This window comes from Portunus trituberculatus, chromosome 50, assembly GCF_017591435.1.
Source record: "Portunus trituberculatus isolate SZX2019 chromosome 50, ASM1759143v1, whole genome shotgun sequence".
Taxonomy (NCBI): domain Eukaryota; kingdom Metazoa; phylum Arthropoda; class Malacostraca; order Decapoda; family Portunidae; genus Portunus; species Portunus trituberculatus.
Window position 1 is genome coordinate 28,015,677 of NC_059304.1, and position 12,892 is coordinate 28,028,568.

Sequence of the window (12,892 nt, forward strand, 5' to 3'; positions counted from 1 at the left end):
CCCTACAGAAATGAAAATACATGAAAATAGTAAAAAAAATATGTAAAGTACTGCGCAAAAGAAATAAACAGAAAATGTTTTTATTTACCTTTCACTTGCCATGTATTCTATCTGATGATGTCCCTCCTGAGACTAAGGGACAGTAGGGATTTCAGCCCTTACTCATCTTCTACCGAGTGGGCAGACGAGGATAAGATGTCGTCTGCACTGTTGGAAGCATATGTGGAAGGGCCAACAATAACAGGGTCAGCACGTTTCACTGGTTTGAAGAAAGAGGATATGGAGGAAGGGCCAGCTGTAGAACAGTCGGCAGCAGATATGGAAGGGCCAGCTGTAGCAGGGTCAGCAGGTGTGACAGAGACGGCATGTCTGACTAGCTTGAAGAACGAGTAGATGAAGGACTGTTTGTTTTTTGTTGTTTTTTTATCATAGATTTCTTGATAAATCTTGACACTTTTCTCTACATCATGAGCCACTTTGCTACTCCTGGCAGGATTTGGGTCACATTCCTTCAGGGTTTCCAGAGCTTTTTCGATACCACCGAGACATTCTCCAAGAGTTTTGATGTCCAGTCCACGCACAGGTTCTTCTTCCTTGTCTCCCTCTTTTTCTACCTCCTGTGATGCCTTGTGTAGCTCTTTAAGTTCATCATTTGAGAGAGTTTCAGCATGGCTTTCCAAAAGATCTTGAACATTATCATTGTCAACTTCATCAAAGCCAGGCCTATGGCACAGATTTACTATGTCATTTCTGATCGCACCGATGTCGTCTTTAGTGAAGCCTGGGAAGTCATGCGTGCATTCTGGCCATACTTTATTCCACGCCAAGTTCATGGTAGACGTCTTTACTTCATCCCAAGATGACGATGTTATCTAAGGCGTGCTTGATGTTATACAACTTCCACCATTCTCTGATAGTGGGCTTGCCAGGCCCATCTGTGCCCTTTATCAGTTGCTGCATGGTTTGTTGCTGGTAGTAGGCTTTAAATGTTTGCCATAATTAGTATGAATATATTTGTGCTTACAATAGACCTTTTGATATTCCATTTATTCATCTAATTAGTAATGCATGTAAGTAATATGTAATGCAGTTAAAAAAAGGGAGGAAGGGGAAGAGATAACAGGCTCCAAGGATGGTCAAGTTAAAGTCAGTACATACTGTGAGTGGCGGGGAGGTGTGGCGTGGATGACGTCATCACCCCTGCTCCCACACGCTGGGCCCACACGGGTGACATGAGCGGATATCGTATCTGTGAATTTTTCTTACCGTATATTGAATTGAGGGTAGTAATTTCCAAATACCGTAACTGAATTTACCGAATAAAGAACTGCCTTATAACAAGGACTTACTGCACTGCCTGGACTACAAATTTTAAAAATAGTGGCATGAAACCAGTGGTGCAGAAGCAATTGCTCCTGGAACATGGGGAAACACTGCTTATGTGAACCGGCCTTTATGAGTTATCAAATACAGTAATAATATTCTAATTTCCCAGACAAGAAAGATGCACTGGTGAGAATGTGCATTTTATAGTTTCTGTGACCTAGTGATGTATTAATAGTTTTTCTTTATTCAAGGTTTGAGTAACAATATCCCCAAAGTAGGCAAACTTTTCCAGTGGCCTGAAATGTAACCCCCCCCCACATACCATTGTTTTCTATGGGAAAATTACATTTGAATAATGTGATTCTGAATAATAGTAACCCTCGCATTTATCAAGAGTTGACTCTAATCATAAGCTAGGTTAGTGAGTGTCAGGGAGGAGATTTGCCTACTGGTGATCTCAACCTCGCATATTAGACACGGGGTGATTTTTTTTTGCCAAAAATTTTGGGAAAATGTGCATCCTATATGCTATCAAATACAGTACATAGATATAGTATCTACATATGTACCAGTGATAATCAACATCTGACAACCTTACTGATTTTCCCTCTTCCCCCTACAGTGTCACTTTACACAATGTGTTTCTTTTTTCTTTTTTTTTTGTACAGGTATCCCTTGGTTAACGATAGGGTTACGTTTCCCAAAAACAGATCGCTAACCGAAACGATCGCTAACTGAGGGATTTGAAATTATCAACTACATACATGTATTTCGCGATGCGTAAATAAACGACACTTTCTATGTTGTTAGTTGTTATTTACACCTTTAGAATTGGTAGTACTTACCTTGAGGAGTGGATGTGATATGCGTAGTGTGTTGTTTTGTGCCCCCCGAGGGGACACAGGGCCTTGGAGGATTAAATCTCATCATGCCCACACCCGACCCAAACTCGGTCAGCTGCTTCAAACCCTTCAAATTCTTGAGAGAATACGTTTTCCAGTGGGGGTGGGTCATCCAGGCTCTCCTCATCGTCACTCAAGGTTACGGTGGATGTGAAGGATAGATTGGATGTGGGTGGAGTTGTTTTGGAGGTGGATGGAGTTGTTTTGGAAGTGGGTGGAGTTTTTTTCGAGGTAGCAGGACGAACTTTGAAGTACGACGAGATGACTCCTATGGAAGTAGATGGGATTGCTTTTGAGGTGGATGGGGTAGCTTGGGAGGTGGATGGAGTTGCTTGATCGGTAGATGGGGTTGCTTGGGATGTGGATGGGGTTGCTTGGGCGGTGAGTGGTTTGAAGAAAGATGAGATGACTGTCTGTTTTGCCATCCTTTTCTTTGCCTCAAATAGTTCTTTATACACTTTCATGTCATTTTCTATAGCATTAGTCACGCCATTACTTCGGTTTGGGTTGGGGTCATTCTCCTGGAGAAGATGTATGGCCTGGTTAATATGATTAAAAATCTCCTCGAAAATCTTGACGGAGAGGGTTCTTTCAGGCTCCTTGTCCTCCTCCATTTCCTCCAAAGTATTTTGTTTCTCCAACTCCATGAGGTCGTCGTTGGAGAGAGGCTCAGAATGACTGTCCAGCAGTTCTTGTACGTCATTCTCGTCCACCTCATTGAAGCCTGCCTTATGGGAGATATGAACGATGTCTTTCCTTACTGCTGTAACATCGACAGGGACTTCCTGTTTACGTTCCACGCACTCAGGCCACAAATTACGCCAACATCCATTCATTGCCGACTTGGACACCTCCTTCCATGACTCGTCGATGTTGTCGATCCCCTTTTTAATGTTATAATCCTTCCAAAATTGTTTCATGGTCGGCTTGTCAGGGGTGTCAATGCAGGCCAACAGCTGTTTCATGGTGCGCCGCTGGTAATAGGCCTTGAAAGTAGCGATGACTCCTTGGTCCATCGGCTGGATGAGGGCAGTTGTGTTTGGGGCATAAACATGACCTCAATATTATCTGCCCAGTCATTCATGCTCTCTGGGTGGCTGGGGGCGTTGTCACACAGCAAGAGAAATCTGTTAGCAATGTTGTTTTGGGCAGCATATTCTTTTAGGAATTTGGAGAGGTATCCTGTCACGTAACTTTGCATGATAACAGTCGTCATCCACCCCTTTTTGTTTGCCTTCCATACTACGGGCAAATATTCCTTAATATAGCCAGACAGAGCTCTTGGGTTTTGGGAATGGTAAATAAGGCATGGTTTAAGCTTAAGATCACCAGCGCATTCCCCCACCAATAATGTTAACCTGTCTTTAGATGCCTTGAATCCTGGTGCCGACTTCTCCTCCTTTGCTATAAACGTTCTCGATGACATCTTCTTCCAATACAGGCCTGTCTCGTCAAAGTTTAGAACCTGCTTGGCTGAATAACCTCCTTCCTCGATGCGCTCTTTAAGCAAAGGCTTGAAGGCGTTTGCAGCGGTTGATCCGAACTCGCTGCCTCCCCACTAACCTTGAGGTTGTGTAGACTCCCACGATGTTTGAAACGTTCAAACCACCCCTTACTGGCCTTGAAGGACACTGTCTCGCCTATGTTGAATTCTGGTTTCAGGTCCTCCCACAGGCTCAGTGCCTTAGTAGTAACGAGTTGGGTAGAAAGAGGCATGCGGCGGTGTGTGTGGTCTTCAATCCATAGCCTCAGCAAACGTTCCAATTTTTCCATAATCGGTTCCCTGTTACGAGTTGTTGTGTGTTTGTGCAGGTTTGTGACTTGGTTGGCCTGCTGCTTCACTTGTACTTTTTCTGGAGAACTGTTGATACAGTTGATTGAGATAAACCAAGGGCACGAGCAATAGAGTTTACCCCTTCACCACCCTCATGACGAGTCACAATGTTCAACTTAATATCAAGGCCAATGCTCTTTCTCGATTTTTAGCCTTATCTCCCGGTGGAGAACAATCGTTGGGTCGCTTGGAAGCCATCACTAAGTTCACTTGATCACAAATAAGCACAAAAAGAAGTTTAGAGCGAGCGTGATAGAGTTGTTGTTGCACAATCAAAACAGCGGGAAAGACTGTGGTGTGTTTACTGCACGGGCCGCGGGTGGATGGAGGCGCTGCGATCGCGATTGCGATCGCGATTGCGATTGGTCAATCCGATCGTTAACCGAATTTTGGCGATCGTTAACCAAAAAATAGGGATTAATTTGGAGGGATCGTATGAGCGAAATATCGTTAAGTAGTCGATCGTTAACCGAGGGACACCTGTACTGTCAACACTCTGTTGTTGTACTTCACAGTTATGAGTACTTACTACTGTTTATTTTTAATTTATTTTTTAATAGCAATGCCACTGAACATTGCACCAGAGGTTGGAGCCCTGCATGAAATGTTGATATTCTTATCATATATATTCTCCTTTTTCTCCTTTTCAATAAAGTATTTTTACTATAGTTTTGTTTTGGTAAAACCGTTATATACTGAAATTGCAACACAGCCATCAATCTAAAGATATGTATTTTGAGATGAAAGAGTAAAGGAGGAGAGGTTGGGAGTCAGCTTAATGGGCTGGAATGAATAAGCATTTTTCAGTGTTTTCATTGATGTGAGTTTCACAATCCTCAAGTTTAGTGCTATGCCTACGGAATCAAGAAAATGTCTAAGATCTACAGTGTGCTCTGTTAAGGTCTAAAATTATAGACTTTAGATAGTATTACAGCTTTACATGGTAGGATCCAAAGTAGGTAGCATAGAAAAATATTATTAGCATTTATATAGGTGAAAATAGGCAAAAATAGGTTAGTATAGCAGGCCTGCTGTGGTGGGGACTGCCACATGGAGACCTGATGGCTTCTTACAGCTTCTTATATTTTCTTAGATTTTTAGGTTCTTCTGGTTATAGGTGTAAGATGTCATGAGTTTAGTTGCATGTAAGTGTAAGATGTCATGAGGTCAGTGGTAGCTTGGTGTAAGATGTCATGAGTTCAATGGTATCCTTTTGCATGGCAGTTCATTTGTGCTTGTGGAGGCTTCTTATTTGCAACTCTTACTTCATGGGCTGCCTTGCTCTATTTTCAGTTTTGTGATGCAGCTCCCCATGCAGTTACAGCTGGCATCTCCATCAGCACGAGAATGGGTCATGCTTCAGAGGGAAAATGTCCGTCCCTGGACAGTATTTTTCAGCACGCAGAAGTTCAGGGTAAGCAGAACAGAGATCAATATATATTCATGTGTCTTGCTTTGATCTGTTTTTATTTTAGTTGTTCATTAGGCTTTGTGAAAATTACAGAATAATAGTTACATAGAACACAGACTTCAGAATACAGGCAATCCCCAGTTAACAAATATTCACACGACGAAATTTTGCTACAACGAACGTTTCCTTTTACTACCATCTACTGGTATAACGAACACCAAACTCGCTTTAACGAAATTTTATCCAGGTAATTTTTTCCAAGTTTGAAAGCCCCGCCGTATCACGCAAGCCGACAGGCTTTTGAATACACCAGCGCCTCTCGTGGACAAAACATGTACCGCTCATTTTAAAACAATAATAGCGTCCAGCAGCAGCTCGTCTTCCCTCACTCATCATGCCATCAAATTAACCTGCCACTAGCCCTGCAATGTCGCCTAGCATTGCTAAGAAGACTAGGAAGTCTCTTACTCTTGAAGTGAAGCTGGATATTATTCACAGACACGAAAGAGGCGAGAAAACTAATAGCATTGCTCACCACCATGGCTTGACTCTATCTACTGTCTCTACTATTTTCAAGTCAGCAGACTCTATTAAGAAGGCTGGTGAGACCATATCTTCCTTGCAAGCTAAAAGAACCACCCGAACTCGTGACTCTGCAATGGATAAAATGGAAAGCCTTGTGGAAATGTGGTACATAAGTTTTTTATGCGGTACAATGATGTGCCTTTTGTTTACATTCCACAGGTTGCCAACTAGCATCTTTCCCACTCCACTCTCCCTCCCTTCATAAATTTAAGATCATCAACATTATAAAGTAACTTACATACATACATTAGTGTACATTATAATGACTTAGTCTTAAATTAAGCTGCTTAAATGTTTAAGTTCATAATTTTTACTTTCATTAAATCTTTTACTGTACTGTGATGCACAATCGCTTTGTTTACTCTCAATGGAAGTTCAAGTCAGGGGTCAAACTTGTTATAATTGGTTTGCTTAATGAAAATTCACGCAACGAACATTTTTTTTTTAGGAATGTAATCCATTTGTTAAGCGGGGATTGCCTGTATTTAATGTTGCTGAAATACTTGAATTTCAGAGAATGATTTAAAAAAAAGATTGGACAAGTTATTTGCCCAAATAAGGGAAATAGCATGAATTGGCATTAAAAAAGTAAAATTCATGATACACAAGTGTCATTTGTTATTAAAGGAAAACCCCCTTAATACATTAATTATCCAAGAACTTTTCACTCAGTCAAATTCAGGAAAAAAAAAAGGTTTTAGTGTGTCTAAGCATATGCTGTTGAAAATAATCTAGCAGCACATTACGCAAGCAGAGAGCATTTATCTTTACTTTTGCTTTTCAGTTGGTCTCGCTATTGCCAAACTTATAATTTTTTTCTCATAGGTGGTGGCCCAAAAGCCCTTGCTGCTGCTCTGTTGCCATGCTCCTTGGTATAATTTACCACTTGTAATTTGTAGGAGATTGTGTTGTTCAATCTTTTCCCTTTTGCTGCCATAACATTGATGGTGTTGATGTGTTTTGTTATGATCAAGAACTTGCTGTTACTCCTCACTGTTAGATGGCACTGAGTCAGAGTGCTGATCACATGCATCACAGACTCACCGGTTAGATTGCTTTAATTTTTATTATGATTTATTCTTAAAGTGATAATACTGGTAACGATAATAATACCAGCAATAAAATAATGATGCATGCAGTTAGTGTACGTAAAAATACTGGAATAAGGTGTGACCTATATGCTGTTAAATTTAAAAAGTATACAAAAATTACTGTAGGTCAATGGATGTATGCTTGTAATTTTATGAAGACCACTTCTGGTTGCAGGAGGTACGGGTAGTGTTCACATGAGATAATGCCACACAGTGCCGCTCGCCAGACTTTAACCCTTGTGCGACGGGGTAATTATAAATTAATCATTCCCATCTGCGGGTAAAATGGTAAACTTAAAAAATCACAGGAGATAGTTTTACTCATGAAAATGTTTCTCTTTGAAATTCTGAATACATTGATGTACTTTGCAGCTTGCTACGATCTCTGACAGCAAAGTTATTGCTTATCAAATATTCCTCCTGATAGCCATGATGTAACCCGCCGTGGAGAAACAACCCTCAGAGCGATACCAGCGCGCCAATTTTCTCTCTTTCTCTCTCTCTCTCTCTCTCTCTCTCTCTCTCTCTCTCTCTCTCTCTCTCTCTCTCTCTCTCTCTCTCTCTCTCTCTCTCTCTCTCTCTCTCTCTCTCTCTCTCTCTGGGCATATCTTTTGGGTGAAGAAATTGTACTTCCAATGAGAAAGAGAGAGAGAGCTACTCTCTAACGAGAGAGAGAGAGAGAGAGAGAGAGGTGTCAACTTGTTTTGACTCTAGGCCTTTCCTTACTCTCTCTCTCTCTCTCTCTCTCTCTCTCTCTCTCTCTCTCTCTCTCTCTCTCTCTCTCTCTCTCTCTCTCTCTCTCTCTCTCTTCATTCATTTTCTTTCTTTCATTCTTTCATTCATTCTTGTCTTCACTTTCACTAAAATCCACATCACTTCCAAATGACATGTATATATCACTATCCATCTCGTTGTTGTGATATCTCCCCTCATGAGGAGGGGATATTCCACCCGCAATGTCATGGGGGTTGCCAGATGTCTCCTCCAAGATGGAAAGATGTGAGCCTAGACTGAGATGAAATAGTAAAACTGGCAACTCAGCTCGTGGACAGTGTTGCCTGATACATACACTCGCCCTCCAACTTGAGTAAGAAAACAGGAAATTTAAAGAAGTGGCACGAAAAATCATGATTACATGAATGATCACCGCTGCACGAAACGTACCGATGCGATCGTTCATGAACAATCACCGCCGCACAAGGGTTAAAGACTACAATCACCCACATGACATGAAAGTAAAATTATAAAACACAATAACAGTGACTTACAAGTAGCAAGGGGGGTCAGAGGAGGGCATGTGAATGCCTCTCTGCCCTCCCAACAGAAGTGATCTTCATAAAATTTCAAGCATACTTCGAGTGACCTACACTAAGTCTCGTATACTTTTTAAATTTTATGTCATTGTATCACCTCTGCTGTGGAAAGCATAACACATGAGGTTTTAACCCTTAACGTACGGTGATCGTTTTGGGACGATTGTAGCGTCGCGTGTAGACAGGCGGGAATCGTTCTGGGAATTATGATTTTTCCACGTCAAATGTTTTAATCTCTCCTCCTCACTATTGGTCCTGGGGCAAGTGGAGGTATCTGGCAACTTTTATTGCTTGCCTCCCCAAGCCTTGAGACATATCTCCCCTCACAATAGGTCATCTTTTCTCATTTTGAGGCGACATCTGGCAACCCCCGTGACCCGGAGGGAGGAAACGGTACTCCGAGTGATGTTATGTCAGTGTTACTCGGTAGTGACATTGAGGACAGTGATGAAAATGAAGACAGTGATTTTTTTATTGCGACAGAAGAAAGTGAAGACTACAATAGTGATCTGGGAGACGGAGACCAACCCTCACAGCGATGTTTATAAACCTCCTCACGTAGCCTATTCCCCTCGAGCAATGCACTGATGTGTGTCACCCATGGTTGCCTCTACAGGACTGTGCTTGTCAGCCAAATCATATGAATCCCATTGCTAATAAGAGTTGCCAGATTCCAATTATTATAGAAATCCACAATACTTGTAATATGTGGTTTCTTTTTCTTTTCCTGTTTTGCACATCATTTCATATATCTGAGTTTGCATTTTCATGACATGAAAGTGCAAAAGTTCCTACTTTTACATCAAATTCAAATGCCCGAAAGGAGAGAGAGAGAGAGAGAGAGAGAGAGAGAGAGAGAGAGAGAGAGAGAGAGAGAGAGAGAGCACGCGTGCTGTGTTATCGGAGCTTGGGGTGGTATTTCTTAGCGGCGGGTTCTGCCACGGGTTCGGGGAGAATTTTTTGATATGCAATAACTTTGCTCTCAGTGGTCATAACATGTTGAAAACTACATCATTGTACTCAGAATAACACAGAGAAATATGCTTTTATAAGGAAAAAAATCTTTTAGCATTTTTGACAGGGGTGATTTTTTCCCCGCTGTAACAGATGGAAAGTAAATCAGCTCCCCGTACTTTAAGGGTACTGTCCTGGAAAGAAAAACCTTGATTCATACCATGGAAAGAAAAAGCATTCCTTGAGGACATTTACAGTAATTTTATTGTGCATCAGACACATGAAAAAATTTTCATAAGTATATCACCCATAACAGCTGAAGTGTCCCATCGTGCAACCATAACCTTACAAATGATTTTAGAAATTACGAAAGAGAAAACAATTTCACAAAATATCATTGAAACCATCAGTGGTCAAAGTGCAAAATAACATTTTGAAAAGGATCTGATCCATTAACAATTTGTTTATCATAAAATTTTGCAAACGTAGCCTCCTGGATCCAACCATCTCTCACCATAATGCAGTTGATAGGCACTGCCAAAGCCTTTGCTTTTGAAGCCACCACTGGCCTGATGCTGCCTGCAGTGAAAATATTAGTATCAATCCTAGCCATGCCCAACATAACCTTTATCCATCTTGCAGTAGTGTCTTTAGAGACAGGCTTATGAGGTTTGACATAACTAATGATTCACTCCTCGACTATCTGTGGAAAACTGGGTCTTAGCTTCTCTATTTTATCACTGTAAGCCTGCAGGGTCTCACATACACAATGGATAGCTAGCATCCTTTGCAGAAGCTGTATAAATGACACTTTGAATGTTGAAATTAAGCCTGCATTGTTTAATGTTGTCCCAAACTGTACTGAAATGGAAGATTCTTTGATATTAATACCACAAAGCATAAGTAAGTGAAGTGTCTGAATTCTAGCTGCCTGAGTCAGGGCTATCAACATGACGAGTTTGAGTGTAAATCCCTTTAAGGTAAGAGCACCCAGGGGATACATGGACCTTAATTTTTGAAGTGCCGATTTAACATCCCATGTTTTGGTATACCTTGGCTTGGGTGGCCACAGATTGAACATCCCCTTCAAAAATCTGTTAACTAGTGGGTGGCTACCCACCAGAAATCCATCCACCATGATGCTCAATGATAACCTACAGTACACCCCTATCCACAGTGGGGTTAAGGGGATTGATGTCCCCTCTATGACAAAATTGCGACCATCTCTTAAGATGTGTCCCATACTGTTTTCCTGTACCTGGTTTTCATGATGCCATGATGTTTCTTGTACCCTCTGTCTATATGCCTCACATTCAGAGGTACTCCTGGGCAGAAGACATGCCATTAAATGAGTGGGGCTCATGAGGGCATGCCCCTCTGCTGAAGAGGGGTGTGTCAAGATGTACTTTGATTTTCTGATCAGTCTGAGGTGATCAATCAGCATGCTGAGAAGCATGCCCATCCACAGCTGCAATGGCCAAAACGGAGCCACTATCCACCCCTTTGCCTTCTCTGCCTGCATTTTCTGCAGGCACCTAGAAATCAATGAAAATGTAGGAAAAAGGTAAGGAAGTGTAAAACGCATCCAATTAAGCAAGAATGCATCAAAATAACTTGCTTCTGGGTTGGGTTTCCAAGAGCAGAAAGGGGTAATCTGTTTATTAAGCCATGTTGCAAAAAGATCAATGGGTGGGGTGCCAAAGATGCTGTAGATCAATCTAAAGGTTGGGACATCCAATTTCCATTCATACCAACTATTAACTTACGTCATCTGCCACCAGACTGTCTATTCCTGGGATAACATAACATAACATACATAAATAATAGGATAACAAAGGGCCACCAGGGCCCATCTAGGTCATCCTGTATCAGTCGCATAGCGACCTCGTCATCAGTAGTCTACAAGTAACCCAAGCATTGTTCTCTATACACCAGTCCCAAATGAGGATAGAAATGTCACAGAGTAGTGATTTGGTGCCTCCCATTTCATTAACATATGTAGCAGTATTAGTGTTGTCACAAAATACCTTAATATGTTTACCCATTAATTCTTGTCTAAATGTCTGAAGAGTAATTAAAATTGCTTTAAGCTCTAATACGTTAATATGAAGTGAACACTTCTCCAACGACCAACTACCACCAGTAGACAGATGGTTAAGGTTACCACCTTAACCTACTGTGGAGGCATCTGTAAACAATTCAATGTCTACACCTGGGCTAAAGATGACCCTTTCCTGAACAGCAGTATTGTTGCACCACCATTGTAAATGTGCTTTCATTTTTCCTGAAATAGATGTCATAGCATCAAATTCCCCATGGGCTTGCTGTAATGCATAAATTTTTGCCATTTCCAGTCTCCTGTAATGAAGTTTATCAAGCACAACCGCAGAGGTGGCTGCAACCAAAAGTCCAACAACACAGGCCACCTGTCTGATCTAAGCTTCATCCTTGCATATGAGTGCCTCACAAGTTTACACTAAAGTTACAACTCTGTATTTTGGCAGAGAAATTTTCATGGTCTCAGTGTCAATAATGTTGCCTAAATACTCAATACATTTTGTTGGGATCAAAACTGACTTATTCTCATATCACAGTTTCCTCAGTGTCTTGTACACAGGCAGTGCAACCTGCCTTGGAACTACTGCAAATAAGGGAGTCATCAATGTAACTATTAATAGTGTGACCCTTATTTCTCAAAGTTGAAAAAACTGGCTTCATTCATAAGCTTGATAAAGATCCTAGGGGCCTCTGAAACCCCATTTGGAAGATAAGTTACATCTTGCTAAGTGAATCACAGAAGCCTTTGTTGTTCTGCAATCTTAATGGCATGTTTCAAGTCTACCGAAGCCAAAAAGTTACCTGCATTAATAAGCTTAACAGTTAGTTCAAAGTCCTCCATTTTAAAGTGTATGTATGGGATATGGAAGTTGAGATTTTCTACATTCAAAACCAACCTATATTCCCTATTCTTTTTCTTCCTCAAAAAAAATGGCAGAAATAATTTGCCCTTCTTGTCTGACAGTGACTGAAATTACCTTAACCCCTTCGCGTCAGATGTTAAAAAAGGCCGCCTGTATGATATACAGGTGGTAGTGCCATCCGAGCTGGAAACTCGTGCAAGCTTGTCATACTTGTCGCCTTTGTGTATTATGCTGCTATTTTTAGTCACTATATCGCCTTCAAGAGGAAAGTGGACGCTTTTCTTCGGAGAAAGAGAGAGAGAGAGAGAGAGTGTGACATTTGCTAATATTTTAGACACAAGCGGACGCATGTAGCTTATCTTTCGAGAGGAAGAGGGGGGAGGGAAGGAGAGGAGGGAGAGAGAGAGAGAGAGAGAGAGAGAGAGAGAGAGAGAGAGAGAGAGAGAGAGAGAGAGAGAGAGAGAGAGAGAGAGAGGGAGGAGGGAGGGAGGGAGGAGAGAGAGAGAGAGAGAGAGAGAGAGAGAGAGAGAGAGAGAGAGAGAGAGAGAGAGAGAG

At 41.5% G+C, this 12,892-nt stretch overlaps 1 protein-coding gene across 2 annotated transcripts in view; it reads left to right on the top strand.

The window, feature by feature from the left end:
- The window catches only part of LOC123500123 (prenylated Rab acceptor protein 1-like), a 362,787-nt gene that overhangs the window by 58,804 nt on the left and 291,091 nt on the right, over positions 1–12,892 (top strand). For both annotated transcript variants that reach the window (XM_045248791.1, XM_045248792.1), the window contains one exon: positions 5,356–5,476. In XM_045248791.1, the coding sequence (XP_045104726.1) occupies positions 5,356–5,476 (121 nt within the window). The remainder of the gene's footprint in view (positions 1–5,355; positions 5,477–12,892) is intronic.